At 54.4% G+C, this 19,766-nt stretch overlaps 1 protein-coding gene across 2 annotated transcripts; it reads left to right on the forward strand.

The window, feature by feature from the left end:
- Positions 1 to 1,485: 1,485 nt before the first annotated feature.
- Positions 1,486 to 19,517, forward strand: ITPRIP (inositol 1,4,5-trisphosphate receptor interacting protein). Of its 2 annotated transcripts, none has more exons than XM_066601492.1 (2): positions 1,486 to 1,781; positions 16,218 to 19,517. In XM_066601492.1, exons 1-2 carry the CDS (start codon positions 1,777 to 1,779, stop codon positions 17,842 to 17,844), a joined length of 1,632 nt encoding a protein of 543 aa, XP_066457589.1. In that variant the 5' UTR covers positions 1,486 to 1,776; the 3' UTR covers positions 17,845 to 19,517. The 2 variants fall into 2 exon arrangements, with proteins under 2 accessions (XP_066457589.1, XP_066457590.1); XM_066601493.1 differs by lacking the exon at positions 1,486 to 1,781 and adding an exon at positions 5,894 to 6,044.
- Positions 19,518 to 19,766: the final 249 nt, after the last annotated feature.

Below are 19,766 nucleotides of genomic sequence, written 5' to 3' on the forward strand. Positions count from 1 at the left end.
GAAGTCCTGGGACAGGAACGGAGAGCACCACAGGGGCCGTGGCCAGAAGTTCTTGGTCAGAAGCAGAGAGCACTACAGGGACGTGGCCAAAAGTCCTGGGTCAGAAGCGGAGAGCGCTACGGGGGCCATGGCCAGAAGTCTTGGGACAGAGGTGGAGAGCGCTACAGGGGCCGTGGCCAAAAGTCCTGGGTCAGAAGCAGAGAGCGCTACAGGGGCCATGGCCAGAAGTCCTGGGACAGGAGCGGAGAGCGCTACAGGGGCCGTGGACAGAAGTCCTGGGACACGAGCGGGGAGCACTACAGGGGACATGGCCAAAAGTCCTGGGTCAGAAACAGAGAGCGCTAGAGGGGGCGTGGCCAGAAGTCCCGGAACAGGAGCGGAGAGCGCTACAGGGGGCGTGGCCAGAAGTCCTTGGTGAGAAGCGGAGAGCTCTACAGGGGCCGAGTGGAGAGGGCTAGAGGGGGCATGGCCAGACGTTCTGGGACAAGAGCGGAGAGCGCTACAGGGGGCGTGGCCAGAAGTCCTTGGTGAGAAGCGGAGAGCTCTACAGGGGCCGAGTGGAGAGGGCTAGAGGGGGCGTGGCCAGAAGTCCTGGGACAAGAGCGGAGAGCGCTACAGGGGCCGAGTGGAGAGGGCTAGAGGGGGCATGGCCAGACGTTCTGGGACAAGAGCGGAGAGCGCTACAGGGGGCGTGGCCAGAAGTCCTGGGACAGGAGCAGAGAGTGCCGTGGCCTAGAACGGTTTTCCCTTTGACGCCTTCGTGCCTGAGCCGGCAGATATCCATTGTGAGATATCAGAAATCAAGGGAACGCTTGAGGTATTCTTTATCTTTGTGGTTGTCTTTGGCGCGACCGCCCATCGTGTAACGTATCAGAAAAGCCCTTTAAGACCTCACGAGCGTAAATATGGAGTTTAGAGAAGCGCCGCTTTCATGGGCTCATTCACATCAGTGCAATACGTAATACGCACTGTGATCGGATACAGAAGGGAATGCAACTGCGCAAATGCTCTGAGAACACACGGTAGCGGACGCGTACGGGGTGCGAACAATCCCGTATACGGTCGTCCCGCAGGGATCCTGAATTGTCCCGCGGTCGGGCTGTGTAATAGAGCACGGATCTCACTGATTGGCACTTGCTACGCACCGCAAATCATCTCTCAGGTCTGAACAGGATTTTTGCCTCTGCATGCAAATCAGAAAGTTCCCATTCACTGACAGCAAGCAAAGAACTTAAACTGCAGAATTAAAACATAAAGTCTATTAGAAAAGTGCAGAATATTTTGCCGTGGCGCGACTCCTCCCACTGCGAACCGTAAAGAAGAGTCTAGAAGCAGCGGAAAAGTCCTGCTCCCATAAAGGGGGGCTGTGGCTTTAAATCGCAGGCATTGCCACTTGTTAACCCTTCCTTATCCAGCAGCGCTCCCCCCCTTCCCATTTAAGGAGGCGCCGGGATGTTCTCCGCGCCGGCAGTGTGCGCAGCGCTGTGCGTGGTGGTGGCGGGTCATAGTCTGGACATCCGATAGCGAACATTGTTTTCTGACTCCTCTAAAGGCTGCTTATCCGGCAAGCTGGAAGGAAGAGTCTTCTGCTCCATCCGGAATCTCCCCGGTCCACCTTAAGAGGCGCCAAGAGAGAAGTTACACAAGTTCTTTCTTCTGTCAGCTGCGACAATCAGGAAGAAGGAGGAACCCCGAAACCCACAGAGCAGGACTGCCACCCCACAGACCCCCAGTCACCCCGCGGACCCCCACAGGCCATGGACTAGGCTGCACTGTATGAAGTAAGTCGGAGGGGGGGACAACAAAGGGGAAATGTATCAAAATCTGATGCCGAATGTTTAACTCTCGCCGTTCTGAAATGTCCGTCACGTGACTGTTCACGCCGAATGACAAACTCTGCTCTACTACATCTGCAGCTGCAGCTTCCTGGCGCGTGAATAGAACGCTGCAGTGAAGACTGACACCTGCAGACAGAACTATTCATGGGGGTCTGTGACTGGCTGGGGGGCAACACTGAAGCCCCTCTGGTAACAGCCGGTATTGCCCTCTGTTGTCAGCCAGAGCATCACTCTGGTGCTTTTCAGTGGGTGACCCCGCCGGGTAGGTACCACAGCAGGGGGTGGGTCTGGTCAGTCCACCGCTGCACGATATCGGACTGAGAAACTCGCAACACTATTATGCTTGGGAACGTGATTTATGAGAAAATGGTGTCATACCACTAAACACGCAACTTTCACGCAGGAAGACTAAAAACTCACCACAGCGAACACGAGATTTCTGTAATATTGCCTAGAAGCGGGCCGCGCTGCGCGTTCTTGTCGCGCTGCGTCACTCAGACAAATCGCAAGTGGAGCCGCTGAAAACGTGCAAAACTCGCACGGAAAAATCCCCCTGCGGCTGCGCTGACACGGCCGTGTGCGGAGGATGCTGGAGGCGTCTCGCGGGGTCTTCCAGCTGAGGAGTCGGCGTATGGTGGCGAGATTGTACGGCTCCTGACTGCGCACGCAGTACATCTGGTATATTGTTTCTATTCCCTGCGGCGGCGCTGATACGTGTATTTGTCACCACGCACCAGGGGCATAGAGCACAACGGGCGCCCACGTGCGTACAGACGCCGCAGGATAGAACACGCTGCCTTCTTTTTTGCGCTCGCGTATTACAGAATTCTGATGCGCTAATGTGAGGTGAACCGCGTAAGATGATGTAATTGATTGCCTGTGGGTTACAGCATGGCGGACAGCGCACGCAGAATACACGGGAGACATATGGGCATGTCAACTAGCCCGAAGGCCCCTGTACACAGCCAAGATTGCACCAGATTTGCGTGTTGCGAGACACGAATATGAGCCCTATGTTTTTGATTGAGGTCGTAAACTACTTGTGACGTAACTGCAGCTCACCTGATGAAAAGCAGGTAATGATGTCACGGCGATCGCCTGCCCGATACTTGTGATGTCACGGCGATCGCCTGCCCGATACTTGTGATGTCACGGCGATCACCTGCCCAATACTTGTGATGTCACGGCGATCGCCTGCCCAATACTTGTGATGTCACGCCGATCGCCTGCCCGATACTTGTGATGTCACGGCGATCACCTGCCCAATACTTGTGATGTCACAGCGATCACCTGCCCAATACTTGTGATGTCACGGCGATCACCTGCCCAATACTTGTGATGTCACGGCGATCACCTGCCCGATACTTGTGATGTCACGGCGATCGCCTGCCCGATACTTGTGATGTCACGGTGATCGCCTGCCCGATACTTGTGATGTCATGGCGATCACCTGCCCGATACTTGTGATGTCACGGCGATCGCCTGCCCGATACTTGTGATGTCACGGCGATCACCTTCCCAATACTTGTGATGTCACGGCGATCACCTTCCCAATACTTGTGATGTCACGGCGATCACCAGCCCGATACTTGTGATGTCACGGCGATCACCTGCCCGATACTTGTGATGTCACGGCGATCACCTTCCCAATACTTGTGATGTCACGGCGATCACCTGCCCAATACTTGTGATGTCACGGCGATCACCTGCCCGATACTTGTGATGTCACGGCGATCACCTGCCCAATACTTGTGATGTCACGGCGATCGCCTGCCCGATACTTGTGATGTCACGGCGATCACCTGCCCAATACTTGTGATGTCACGGCGATCACCTGCCCGATACTTGTGATGTCACGGCGATCACCTGCCCGATACTTGTGATGTCACAGAAGCCCCCCTCCCCCAGTTTCTGCTCTGGTTACAATGTATCCATTGATCCTCCCTTCGCTGATACAGTGTGACAAGCCTCGGCGCCGCCCCCTCTATCTGTTACACTCAGGTTCGGCACTGTGGAGCAATTCCAGCAACCTCATTGGTTGTTTGGCTCGTCTGATTCACCCTGATTGGTTGGTAGTGTAATCTAGCTATATGCGCCCGCCGTGGCCAGCAGATGGGGTCGGATGCTGCAGCTCCTTGGAAACCATCAACAAGCTGCTGCTGACGGATCTCCTCCCCCCCTCATCGGGCTGCAGGTATTGGATGTCCCTCAGCCGCCGCGCTGCTTCCTGATGGTTTCCAATTAGCGACAGCGTTTCCACACAGACATCAAAGAGGGAAGCGAAACTGTCATTGAGCTGCCAGCGGCGGAGGTGGCGCAACATTTCATCATCAGAGACATGTGTGTATCGGAGCGGTGACGTCAGCCCCTGCAGAGGCCCCTCCCCTCGGAGGCCCCGCCCCTCAGTACATGTTCCGTCTCCGAATTATTGCCCACATTATGCAATAAAACATCCAAAAAAAGCTGCAGTGTAAAGTACAGAGGAGGAACAGAGCCTGAGGCAATGCAGCTAAGCTGGGGTCCCTGCTCATAGCTGAGCCTTGACAGAGCAGGGCTGCGGTATAAAGCATGGAGGGAAGTACGGAGCAGCAGCCTGAGCCTCTGATGAGAGACGATATGGAGGAGGGCTGCAGTGTAAAGCATGAAGGGGAGTACGGAGCAGTAGTCTGAGCCTCTGATGAGCCAGGATGTAGAGGAGGGCTGCAGTGTAAAGCACGGAGGGGAGTATGGAGCAGCAGCCTGAGCTTCTGATGAAAGAGGATGTGGAGGGGGGCTGCAGTGTAAAGCATGGCAAAGAGTTGGAGCAGCAGCCTGAGCCTCTGATGAGCCAGGATATGGAGGAAAGCTGCGGTGTAAAGCAAGGAGGGGAGTATGGAGCTGCAGCCTGAGCCTCTGATGAAAGAGGATGTGGAGGAGGGCTGCAGTGTAAAGCATGAAGGGGATTATGGTGCAGCAGCCTGAGCTTCTGATGAGAGAGGATGTGGAGAAGGGCTGCAGTGTAAAGCATGGAGGGGAGTATGGAGCAGCAGCCTGAGCTTCTGATGAGAAAGGATGTGGAAGTGGGCTGCAGTGTAAAGCATGGAGGGGAGTACGGTGCAGCAGACTGAGCTTCTGATGAAAGAGGGTGTGGGGGAGGGCTGCAGTGTAAAGCATGGCAAAGAGTTGGAGCAGCAGCCTGAGCCTCTAAGGAGAGAGGATATGGAGGAGGGCTGCAGTGTAAAGCATGGATGGGGAATACGGAGCAGCAGCAGCCTGAGCTTCTCATGAGCCAGGATATGGAGGAGGCCTGCAGTGTAAAGCATGGATGGGGAGTACGGAGAAGCAGCCTGAGCCTCTGATGAGCCAGGATGTGGAGGGGGGCTGCAGTGTAAAGCATGGATGGGGAGTACGGAGAAGCAGCCTGAGCCTCTGATGAGCCAGGATGTGGAGGGGGGCTGCAGTGTAAAGCATGGAGGGGAGTATGGAGCAGCAGCCTGAGCTTCTGATGAAAGAGGATGTGGAGGAGGGCTGCAGTGTAAAGCATGGCAAAGAGTTGGAGCAGCAGCCTGAGCCTCTAATGAGAGAGGATATGGAGGAGGGCTGCAGTGTAAAGCATGGATGGGGAGTATGGAGCAGCAGCCTGAGCCTCTGAAGAGCCAGGATATGGAGGAGGGCTGCAGTGTAAAGCATGGATGGGGAGTATGGAGCAGCAGCCTGAGCCTCTGAAGAGCCAGGATATGGAGGAGGGCTGCAGTGTAAAGCATGGAGGGGAGTATGGAGCAGCAGCCTGAGCTTCTGATGAGCCAGGATGTGATGGAGGGCTGCAGTGTAAAGCATAGAGGGGAGTATGGAGCAGCAGCCTGAGCTTCTGATGAGAGAGGATATGGAGGAGGGCTGCAGTGTAAAGCATGGATGGGGAGTACGGAGCAGCAGCCTGAGCTTCTGATGAGCCGTGGCTTTCGGCCCACAATGCAGCTGGAGTCGCTGACTAGTATAAAGCATATGGGAGAGACAGGGTTAACAGCAGGCAGTAGCGCTTCCTGTTATCTCCACGGACGCTGCGCTCTTCACGGGGTTAAGTTTCCCTGCCTGTAAAGATGGCGGCTCGTTGTGTGCACCTGGGTGGAGGTGCGCCGCGCCCTGCTGATGACTCTGTGGGCTGGGACGCCGAATACTAAGTGTCTGTGGAGGGTGAAGACGTGCGACCGTGAGCTCAGCGACCATCAGGTAACGCCGCAGTTACTCGTAGCGACCAACCTGTGCTGATAGTCCCCCATGACGGGATGATCCGCACGTTCTGTAGACGGCGCAGGACGCACGGCCCAAGATGGCAGAACCGTCATCGCAGGCCGCGGGAGTGATCGCCGCATCTTGTGGTTGGCAAATTACCGTGAACGGACGATCACAGGAAATCCCAACCTGCCGGACGAGCGAGCTGCAGCTGAAGCCCCTCCCCCGTAGGTGTATACCGCGGCCCTTCGCTTCGTGAGATGCCTTACGCTCAGGCGCCATGCGGCCCTCGCCTTCTTGCGTCAGAGTTACACGCGGTGCGTGACGTTTTCTGCTTCGCGCCTTTTAGACCCTCCGCTATCTCCTGGTGGTGCAATATAATGAGTCAGTAGGAAGACTTTGCTGCAGCGTAATTCTCGATTGCGCGAGTCATGTGATCTGCGCTCAGCGGATACTTTTCGGCTCAGTTCTTCCCCCTTTGCAGGATCTCTGCTTGCTGGCTGTGAATCTGAACGCTGACGACTCAGGCAGCTGGTTGGTTGTATCGCACGGACGCGTGGCAGCTGTGCCATGTCTGGGATGTGCCCGTTCACTGACAGCAAGCGTCTGTCCACATAAAGCTGAGCGGTGGGCCGGGGGGTTGACCGAGGGTCCCGCGGAGCTAGTAGAGAGCGGGATGCTTCGTGGCAGACTCTGTAGAGCGCCCTCATTGCCAGCTAATGGTCTTTGGCGCCATTGTCCCTCCAGTCTGCAGTCTTCAGCCCCCCCCTCCTCGCCGCGGGGCTTTGGGCGTGTGCAAAATACGCAAAACACATTTATCGCATTTTTGTGCAGCGACACAATGCGCCTGCTGCACGGGCAAATACGCCGCGTCTTTACGTGAATGCACTGTATATGCCCATGCGAATGGGCCCTCAGACGAACACCTGCTTTCTGATTGGCTGCTTGTGTGGTCAGCCCCAGCCAATCAGAGAGCAGCACACAGTGTACATTACTTAGGTGATTGTGGCGGCCATCTTGGATGAGCGAAAACGAGGAGCGGAATTGACAAATCGCAGAGACAGCAGAAGACCCCGCGCCGCGGAACAAAGTGTCGCCGCAGATCCCACATCAATGAGCCTTGCAGCAGAGCGGGAGCGCAGCGGGGCGTCCGCAGTCGGGGCGCAGAAACGCTGCCTGTTCACTGAGCCGACCGCACGATTCATGACCTTCCCGAGATCCGCGCACGCCGCGCTCATTCCAGACAGCGGAGACGATGCATAGGACACCCTGCGGTGCCAACATGGAGGTTGGCGTCAGGTTCTGCACCACCTTCTGGCTTACGAACAAATAGACTTGACAACCTACGACCGCATTGTGCAGACCGCCGCGACTCTTCAAGGTTGGCGAGCGATCGGAATATTTGTGAACATTTGTCCCTCGTCGTCATCCGTAACAAAAACTGTTGGAAAGAGCTGAGGAGACGCCCCCCCCCCCCTCTGCCGCGAGCGCGTGCGTGTCCCCATAATGACACGCTGACACTTGGGGGATGGGATAATGACACGCTGACACTTGGGGGACGGGATAATGACACGCTGACACTTGGGGGACGGGATAATGACTCCCTGATACTTGGGGGACGGGATAATGACTCCCTGATACTTGGGGGACGGGATAATGACACGCTGATACTTGGGGGATGGGATAATGACACGCTGACACTTGGGGGACGGAATAATCACACGCTGACACTTGGGGGACGGGATAATGACACTCCGACACTTGGGGGACGGGAAAATGACACGCTGACACTTGGGGGACGGGATAATGACACGCCGATACTTGGGGGACGGGATAATGACACGCTGATACTGGGGGGACGGGATAATGACACCCTGACACTTGGGGGACGGGATAATGACACCCTGACACTTGGGGGACGGGATAATGACACGCTGATACTTGGGGGACGGGATAATGACACGCTGACACTTGGGGGATGGGATAATGACACGCTGACACTTGGGGGACGGGATAATGACACGCTGACACTTGGGGGACGGGATAATGACACGCTGACACTTGGGGGACGGGATAATGACATGCTGACACTTGGGGGACAGGATAATGACACACTGACACTTGGGGGGACGGGATAATGACACGCTGATACTTGGGGGAAAGGATAATGACACGCTGACACTTGGGGACGGGATAATGACACACTGACACTTGGGGGACGGGATAATGATACGCTGATACTTGGGGGACGGGATAATGACACGCTGACACTGGGGGGACGGGATAATGACACGCTGACACTTGGGGGATGGGATAATGACACGCTGACACTTGGGGGACGGGATAATGACACGCTGACACTTGGGGGATGGGATAATGACACGCTGACACTTGGGGGACGGGATAATGACACGCTGACACTTGGGGGACAGGATAATGACACGCTGACACTTGGGGGACGGGATAATGACACGCTGACACTTGGGGGATGGGATAATGACACGCTGACACTTGGGGGACGGGATAATGACACGCTGACACTTGGGGGACAGGATAATGACACGCTGACACTTGGGGGACAGGATAATGACACGCTGACACTTGGGGGACGGGATAATGACAGGCTGACACTTGGGGGACAGGATAATGACACGCTGACACTTGGGGGACGGGATAATGACACGCTGACACTTGGGGGACGGGATAATGACAGGCTGACACTTGGGGGACAGGATAATGACACGCTGACACTTGGGGGACGGGATAATGACACGCTGACACTTGGGGGACGGGATAATGACACGCTGACACTTGGGGGACGGGATAATGACACGCTGACACTTGGGGGACGGGATAATGACACGCTGATACTTGGGGGACAGGATAATGACACGCTGACACTTGGGGGACAGGATAATGACACGCTGACACTTGGGGGACGGGATAATGACAGGCTGACACTTGGGGGACAGGATAATGACACGCTGACACTTGGGGGACGGGATAATGACACACTGACACTTGGGGGACGGGATAATGACACGCTGACACTTGGGGGACGGGATAATGACACGCTGACACTTGGGGGACGGGATAATGACTCCCTGATACTTGGGGGACGGGATAATGACACGCTGATACTTGGGGGATGGGATAATGACACGCTGACACTTGGGGGACGGAATAATGACACGCTGACACTTGGGGGACGGGATAATGACACTCCGACACTTGGGGGACAGGATAATGACACGCTGACACTGGGGGGACGGGATAATGACACCCTGACACTTGGGGGACGGGATAATGACACCCTGACACTTGGGGGACGGGATAATGACACGCTGACACTTGGGGGACGGGATAATGACACGCTGATACTTGGGGGACGGGATAATGACACGCTGACACTTGGGGGGGCGGGATAATGACACCCTGACACTTGGGGGACGGGATAATGACACGCTGACACTTGGGGGACGGGATAATGACACGCTGACACTTGGGGGACAGGATAATGACACGCTGACACTTGGAGGACGGGTTAATGACACGCTGACACTTGGGGGGACGGGAAAATGACACGCTGACACTTGGGGGACGGGATAATGACACGCCGACACTTGGGGGACGGGATAATGACATGCCGATACTTGGGGGACGGGATAATGACACGCTGATACTGGGGGGACGGGATAATGACACCCTGACACTTGGGGGACGGGATAATGACACCCTGACACTTGGGGGACGGGATAATGACACGCTGATACTTGGGGGACGGGATAATGACACGCTGACACTTGGGGGACGGGATAATGACACGCTGACACTTGGGGGACGGGATAATGACACGCTGACACTTGGGGGACGGGATAATGACATGCTGACACTTGGGGGACAGGATAATGACACACTGACACTTGGGGGGACGGGATAATGACACGCTGATACTTGGGGGAAAGGATAATGACACGCTGACACTTGGGGACGGGATAATGACACACTGACACTTGGGGGACGGGATAATGATACGCTGATACTTGGGGGACGGGATAATGACACGCTGACACTGGGGGGACGGGATAATGACACGCTGACACTTGGGGGATGGGATAATGACACGCTGACACTTGGGGGACGGGATAATGACACGCTGACACTTGGGGGATGGGATAATGACACGCTGACACTTGGGGGACGGGATAATGACACGCTGACACTTGGGGGACAGGATAATGACACGCTGACACTTGGGGGACGGGATAATGACACGCTGACACTTGGGGGATGGGATAATGACACGCTGACACTTGGGGGACGGGATAATGACACGCTGACACTTGGGGGACAGGATAATGACACGCTGACACTTGGGGGACAGGATAATGACACGCTGACACTTGGGGGACGGGATAATGACAGGCTGACACTTGGGGGACAGGATAATGACACGCTGACACTTGGGGGACGGGATAATGACACGCTGACACTTGGGGGACGGGATAATGACAGGCTGACACTTGGGGGACAGGATAATGACACGCTGACACTTGGGGGACGGGATAATGACACGCTGACACTTGGGGGACGGGATAATGACACGCTGACACTTGGGGGACGGGATAATGACACGCTGACACTTGGGGGACGGGATAATGACACGCTGACACTTGGGGGACGGGATAATGACACGCTGATACTTGGGGGACGGGATAATGACACGCTGACACTTGGGGGACGGGATAATGACACGCTGACACTTGGGGGACGGGATAATGACATGCTGACACTTGGGGGACAGGATAATGACACACTGACACTTGGGGGGACGGGATAATGACACGCTGATACTTGGGGGAAAGGATAATGACACGCTGACACTTGGGGGACGGGATAATGACACACTGACACTTGGGGGACGGGATAATGATACGCTGATACTTGGGGGACGGGATAATGACACGCTGACACTGGGGGGACGGGATAATGACACGCTGACACTTGGGGGATGGGATAATGACACGCTGACACTTGGGGGACGGGATAATGACACGCTGACACTTGGGGGACAGGATAATGACACGCTGACACTTGGGGGACAGGATAATGACACGCTGACACTTGGGGGACGGGATAATGACACGCTGACACTTGGGGGACGGGATAATGACACGCTGATACTTGGGGGACAGGATAATGACACGCTGACACTTGGGGGGCGGGATAATGACACGCTGACACTTGGGGGACGGGATAATGACACGCTGACACTTGGGGGATGGGATAATGACACGCTGACACTTGGGGGATGGGATAATGACACGCTGACACTTGGGGGACGGGATAATGACACGCTGACACTTGGGGGACAGGATAATGACACGCTGACACTTGGGGGACAGGATAATGACACGCTGACACTTGGGGGACGGGATAATGACAGGCTGACACTTGGGGGACAGGATAATGACACGCTGACACTTGGGGGACGGGATAATGACACACTGACACTTGGGGGACGGGATAATGACACGCTGACACTTGGGGGACGGGATAATGACACGCTGACACTTGGGGGACGGGATAATGACTCCCTGATACTTGGGGGACGGGATAATGACACGCTGATACTTGGGGGATGGGATAATGACACGCTGACACTTGGGGGACGGGATAATGACACGCTGACACTTGGGGGACGGAATAATGACACGCTGACACTTGGGGGACAGGATAATGACACGCTGACACTGGGGGGACGGGATAATGACACCCTGACACTTGGGGGACGGGATAATGACACCCTGACACTTGGGGGACGGGATAATGACACGCTGACACTTGGGGGACGGGATAATGACACGCTGACACTTGGGGGACGGAATAATGACACGCTGACACTTGGGGGACGGGATAATGACACTCCGACACTTGGGGGACAGGATAATGACACGCTGACACTGGGGGGACGGGATAATGACACCCTGACACTTGGGGGACGGGATAATGACACCCTGACACTTGGGGGACGGGATAATGACACGCTGACACTTGGGGGACGGGATAATGACACGCTGATACTTGGGGGACGGGATAATGACACGCTGACACTTGGGGGGGCGGGATAATGACACCCTGACACTTGGGGGACGGGATAATGACACGCTGACACTTGGGGGACGGGATAATGACACGCTGACACTTGGGGGACAGGATAATGACACGCTGACACTTGGAGGACGGGTTAATGACACGCTGACACTTGGGGGGATGGGATAATGACACGCTGACACTTGGGGGACGGAATAATGACACGCTGACACTTGGGGGACGGGATAATGACACGCTGACACTTGGGGGACGGGATAATGACACGCTGACACTTGGGGGACGGGATAATGACACGCTGACACTTGGGGGACGGGATAATGACACGCTGACACTTGGGGGACGGGATAATGACACGCTGACACTTGGGGGACAGGATAATGACACTCTGATACTTGGGGGATGGGATAATGACACGCTGACACTTGGGGGACGGGATAATGACACGCTGACACTTGGGGGACGGGATAATGACACGCTGACACTTGGGGGACAGGATAATGACACGCTGACACTTGGGGGACGGGATAATGACACGCTGACACTTGGGGGACGGGATAATGACACGCTGACACTTGGGGGACGGGATAATGACACGCTGACACTTGGGGGACGGGATAATGACACGCTGACACTTGGGGGACGGGATAATGACACGCTGACATTTGGGGGACGGGATAATGACAGGCTGATACTTAGGGGACAGGATAATGACACGCTGACACTTGGGGGACGGGATAATGACACACTGACACTTGGGGGACGGGATAATGACACGCTGACATTTGGGGGGATGGGATAATGACACGCTGACATTTGGGGGACGGGATAATGACACGCTGACACTTGGGGGACGGGATAATGACACGCTGATACTTGGGGGACGGGATAATGACACGCTGACACTTGGGGGACGGGATAATGACACGCTGATACTTGGGGGACGGGATAATGACACGCTGATACTTGGGGGACGGGATAATGACACGCTGACACTTGGGGGACGGGATAATGACACGCTGATACTTGGGGGACGGGAAAATGACACGCTGACACTTGGGGGACGGGATAATGACACGCCGACACTTGGGGGACGGGATAATGACATGCTGATACTTGGGGGACGGGATAATGACACGCTGATACTGGGGGGACGGGATAATGACACCCTGACACTTGGGGGACGGGATAATGACACCCTGACACTTGGGGGACGGGATAATGACACGCTGATACTTGGGGGACGGGATAATGACACGCTGACACTTGGGGGATGGGATAATGACACGCTGACACTTGGGGGACGGGATAATGACACGCTGACACTTGGGGGACGGGATAATGACACGCTGACACTTGGGGGACGGGATAATGACAGGCTGACACTTGGGGGACAGGATAATGACACGCTGACACTTGGGGGACGGGATAATGACACGCTGACACTTGGGGGACGGGATAATGACACGCTGACACTTGGGGGACGGGATAATGACACGCTGACACTTGGGGGACGGGATAATGACACGCTGATACTTGGGGGACGGGATAATGACACGCTGACACTTGGGGGACGGGATAATGACACGCTGACACTTGGGGGACGGGATAATGACATGCTGACACTTGGGGGACAGGATAATGACACACTGACACTTGGGGGGACGGGATAATGACACGCTGATACTTGGGGGAAAGGATAATGACACGCTGACACTTGGGGGACGGGATAATGACACACTGACACTTGGGGGACGGGATAATGATACGCTGATACTTGGGGGACGGGATAATGACACGCTGACACTGGGGGGACGGGATAATGACACGCTGACACTTGGGGGACGGGATAATGACACGCTGACACTTGGGGGACAGGATAATGACACGCTGACACTTGGGGGACAGGATAATGACACGCTGACACTTGGGGGACGGGATAATGACACGCTGACACTTGGGGGACGGGATAATGACACGCTGATACTTGGGGGACAGGATAATGACACGCTGACACTTGGGGGGCGGGATAATGACACGCTGACACTTGGGGGACGGGATAATGACACGCTGACACTTGGGGGATGGGATAATGACACGCTGACACTTGGGGGATGGGATAATGACACGCTGACACTTGGGGGACGGGATAATGACACGCTGACACTTGGGGGACAGGATAATGACACGCTGACACTTGGGGGACAGGATAATGACACGCTGACACTTGGGGGACGGGATAATGACAGGCTGACACTTGGGGGACAGGATAATGACACGCTGACACTTGGGGGACGGGATAATGACACACTGACACTTGGGGGACGGGATAATGACACGCTGACACTTGGGGGACGGGATAATGACACGCTGACACTTGGGGGACGGGATAATGACTCCCTGATACTTGGGGGACGGGATAATGACACGCTGATACTTGGGGGATGGGATAATGACACGCTGACACTTGGGGGACGGAATAATGACACGCTGACACTTGGGGGACGGGATAATGACACTCCGACACTTGGGGGACAGGATAATGACACGCTGACACTGGGGGGACGGGATAATGACACCCTGACACTTGGGGGACGGGATAATGACACCCTGACACTTGGGGGACGGGATAATGACACGCTGACACTTGGGGGACGGGATAATGACACGCTGATACTTGGGGGACGGGATAATGACACGCTGACACTTGGGGGGGCGGGATAATGACACCCTGACACTTGGGGGACGGGATAATGACACGCTGACACTTGGGGGACGGGATAATGACACGCTGACACTTGGGGGACAGGATAATGACACGCTGACACTTGGAGGACGGGTTAATGACACGCTGACACTTGGGGGGATGGGATAATGACACGCTGACACTTGGGGGACGGAATAATGACACGCTGACACTTGGGGGACGGGATAATGACACGCTGACACTTGGGGGACGGGATAATGACACGCTGACACTTGGGGGACGGGATAATGACACGCTGACACTTGGGGGACGGGATAATGACACGCTGACACTTGGGGGACGGGATAATGACACGCTGACACTTGGGGGACAGGATAATGACACTCTGATACTTGGGGGACGGGATAATGACACGCTGACACTTGGGGGACGGGATAATGACACGCTGACACTTGGGGGACGGGATAATGACACGCTGACACTTGGGGGACAGGATAATGACACGCTGACACTTGGGGGACGGGATAATGACACGCTGACACTTGGGGGACGGGATAATGACACGCTGACACTTGGGGGACGGGATAATGACACGCTGACACTTGGGGGACGGGATAATGACACGCTGACATTTGGGGGACGGGATAATGACAGGCTGATACTTAGGGGACAGGATAATGACACGCTGACACTTGGGGGACGGGATAATGACACACTGACACTTGGGGGACGGGATAATGACACGCTGACATTTGGGGGGATGGGATAATGACACGCTGACATTTGGGGGACGGGATAATGACACGCTGACACTTGGGGGACGGGATAATGACACGCTGATACTTGGGGGACGGGATAATGACACGCTGACACTTGGGGGACGGGATAATGACACGCTGATACTTGGGGGACGGGATAATGACACGCTGATACTTGGGGGACGGGATAATGACACGCTGACACTTGGGGGACGGGATAATGACACGCTGACTCTTGGGGGACGGGATAATGACACGCTGATACTTGGGGGACAGGATAATGACAGGCTGACACTTGGGGGACGGGATAATGACACGCTGACTGTTGGGGGACGGGATAATGACACGCTGACACTTGGGGGACGGGATAATGACACGCTGACACTTGGGGGATGGGATAATGACACGCTGACACTTGGGGAACAGGATAATGACAGGCTGATCCTTGGGGGACGGGATAATGACACGCTGATCCTTGGGGGACGGGATAATGACACGCTGACATTTGGGGTGCAGGACTGGATTGAGCAGCATTTTTTGTGTTCCTGATTTTCGACCTTCCTTATAACATCCTTTTCTTCTCTTTCTCCTTAGGAGCACAATGCACTCTGGGATATTTAAGGTGTGCCTGGTGGTGGTGACCGCGATTATCAACCATCCGCTCCTCTTCCCAAATAATGACACCTCCGTCCCGGCTAATGACGACCTTATTGTGCAGAAATTACGGGAGAGAGAAGAAATCCTAAAAAAACAGCAGCTGGAACTCGAAGAACTTTTATTTCGTGAGCAGGAACCAGCAGGAGACGCCAAGACGGAGAGCGAGGAGCCCGAGGGTGGAGCGCCGTGGGACCTGTGGAGCACTGTGTCTATGGTCATATTTCTGATGATTGAGGTATGGCGACAAGACTTTAAGGACAACTCCCATGAGCAAAGCAAGGAGGAGGAGGATCTGGTGTTCATCGGGAATCACTGTCACGGTGTGACTCTGCCCAACAAGCCGATGCTGACCATCTTCCATGACCAATACATCCGAGCCACCACCCACGATGCAGTGAGAAGCAGGGAGTTTGTGGAAGGCTTTGCAGATGACCTGCTAGAGGCGTTAAGAAGTGTCTGCAATCGTGATACCGACATGGAAGTTGAGGACAGCATCTGCGTTGGGAGTATGTACGAAAACTGGAGAGTGAACAAGCCCTTGATCTGTGACCTCCTGGTACCCTTCGCTCCTCCAGAACCGTACCACTTCCGGTGCCAGCCCTGGGTCTCTGATCCATCCATCAGACCAGACAGACAGAGTTTTGGAACAATTCTTGTCTGCGGCCGAGACGACAATCCTTCTGGCTGTGTATGTGACAAGAAGAGACTTGGAGAAGATATGTTGTGTCTCCTTCACAATCTGACGACCAATGATAAGAAAGTGAACGAGGAGATAAATTTGCTGTGTTGTAAAAACTCCAACTACTTGGACGTTGACCAGGTGATGAAGTGGTTCCAGACCACCGTGACTAAAGCATGGAGCAAAATCTCCCACAAATATGAGTTTGAGGTCACCTTCAGCAACCTGGACTCGCCTGGAGCTCTGAGAGTCAAATTCAAGTCTGGAAAAGTCATCAGCCTCAACGTGACCCCGGTGGTCCGGTATGAGGACACAAACCTTTATTTTATTTCCCACTTTCCCAGCATGCCACGTGAAGTCTCTTCCAGTATCCAGTGGATGTTGTCCTTCGCGGTCTACGAGAGAAGCTTCCTCAAGGACTTTGCTAAAAAGCTTCCCGACAATTCCTGCCACCTCAGTTGCCTGCAGATAATGACTTTTCTCCGCTCCAAGCAGTGTCACATAACGGGACCGAGTGGTCTCACCACCTACCATCTAAAGACAGTCCTTATGCATCTTCTTCTTAGTCAACCCTGCTCAGGTTGGGCCAACGTCATGCTGGAAGAGCGATTACGAGACATGTTCAGGAGCTTGGAGAAAAGTCTCCTGGAGAAGAAGCTCCTCCACTTCATGGTTGGAAACTGGAAACTGCCGGACACCGTGAATCTTCCTCAACACTTTCGAGTAGCAGAACCTGTTAACCTTTTCCGGTCTTTTGTTCTAAATCGGGACCTTTATCAGCAAACGCTCTCCATGTTCTACGAGATGTTGAAGAACGCGACTGTCATGATCAATGAATACAGCTTACACCTGCCCAACGGAAGCGCCAGTAAACCTGCCCACTGACCACCTACCTGCCGAGGACTTGTCATATGTTTTATACTAGAATTCTGACCCAACAGTCCCGGTTGCCGCCTGCACACAGGCAAATTTGCATTGCAGAATCCGCAGCGGGCGTCCGCCTCCAGGTACCGCGGCACATACCGCCCACAGCATGCTATGGGAACTAGATTTCTCCTGTACACGAGCAGAAAACAATTGTTTCCGCTCACGAAGGAAAAATCACAGCATGCTCAATTTTTGAGCGGAGTCTGCGCGGACGCCTTCCATTGAACTCCGACCCACGGCCCGTCCGCAATGGACATTGCAGAAAGGTTGCGGATTCCGCATTATCGCTAGGCAATGATGCGGAAAAGGCAGGATTTAAAAAAAAAAATCTGTATTGCGCATTTCCAACGGTCGAGCCGAGCGGACCATCCGCAGTACAGCTGAAGAGAAGGAAAGACAGGTACGCCGCTGCTGCTGCCAGGGCCGGATTCCACTGCGGGCTCACACATGTAGAATCCTGCTCTGCCGTGTGCAGGCGGCCTAAATTACAGTGAGAGCGCATACATTATACACTGCGCCCAGAATGTCCGCACGGTCCTACATGTTATGCTGTGACCCCCTCATTCTGCACTCAGCACCCCATAATAACAAAGTGACAGCAAAAGCCAGGAAATCTTTGTACATTTTTTTTTTTAATGAAAACCCCCCCATTCCGCAGCGACATAAGTATTCACACCCTGTAATCGGCATTAGACGGAGCCCCTTTGGCAGTGATTCCGTCGTCTAGTCGTCTTGTGGATGATGCCACAAGATTGGCCCCCCTGGGTTTGGAGGTTTCCTGCCCGGTTGGATGGGGGCCGTCTGCGGACAGCCATTGTTAGGTCTCCCTAGAGATGCCCCATTGGGTTCAGAGCTTTGGCCGGGCCATCAAGGACATTCACAGAGTTGTTCCGCCTACTGGTTTTCTCCAGACAGAACACTTGGTCTCCTCTCTCACAAGACCCTTCTCTCCTTAGATTGGTGGGTTAGCGGTTCTAGGAAGAGTCCTGGTTGTTCTTCCATATAAGTATTATGGGGGCCGCTGGGTTCTTGGTCTCCTCTTTCACAAGACCCTTCTCTCCTTAGATTGGTGGGTCAGCGGTTCTAGGAAGAGTCCTGGTTGTTCTTCCATATAAGTATTATGGGGGCCGCTGGGTTCTTGGTCTCCTCTTTCACAAGACCCTTCTCCCCTTAGATTGGTGGGTCAGCGGTTCTAGGAAGAGTCCTGGTTGCTCTTCCATATAAGTATTATGGGGGCCGCTGGGTTCTCAGGAACGTTCAGGGCAGCAGAAATGTTTTATACTTGGATCATTGAAAAATGGTAGTTTTTCATTTTCAAAATCTGTCCCTAGGTTTCTGGGGGTCTGCTGTCACTTTGTCCTTATGGGGTACTGAGTGCAGAATGAGGGGGACACATTAGAACAACATGTCAGAGGGGGTGAGGACTTTCCGGGTGCATTATATGTCCATTCCACAAGTTGATCCCAGATGTTGACCTGTTTCATGTATTTCTGTCTACATGGAGGCGATGGGTCCACCATTGTGATTGACAAATACTTCTGCAAATATTTTTGGAGGTCTTTTACATTATTTATTTTTCATTTTGCTGTTAGTTTGATTCCATTTGCAAAAAAGGTTAATGATAAAACTTCTGATGTGTTTGCTTTTCTTATTCCAATGATCACCAATAGGAGGCAGAACAGTGGGCAGCATGGGCCGGATCGTGGTGGACCGGTCCATCAGTCTGGTAGTCTAAATATACCCTATTAAGGGTGACCCCCGCTCAGGACCCCAATCTAGGACAGAACAGGAAGACCCCGCTCAACCAGGCAGTAATGTATATCTAGCTTCTCCTCAGCCAAAGGGAAAATGTCTAGCCAGAATATAGTCATCCCCTGCCG

The sequence above is a fragment of the Eleutherodactylus coqui genome, chromosome 4, assembly GCF_035609145.1.
Source record: "Eleutherodactylus coqui strain aEleCoq1 chromosome 4, aEleCoq1.hap1, whole genome shotgun sequence".
Classification (NCBI taxonomy): Eukaryota; Metazoa; Chordata; class Amphibia; order Anura; family Eleutherodactylidae; genus Eleutherodactylus; species Eleutherodactylus coqui.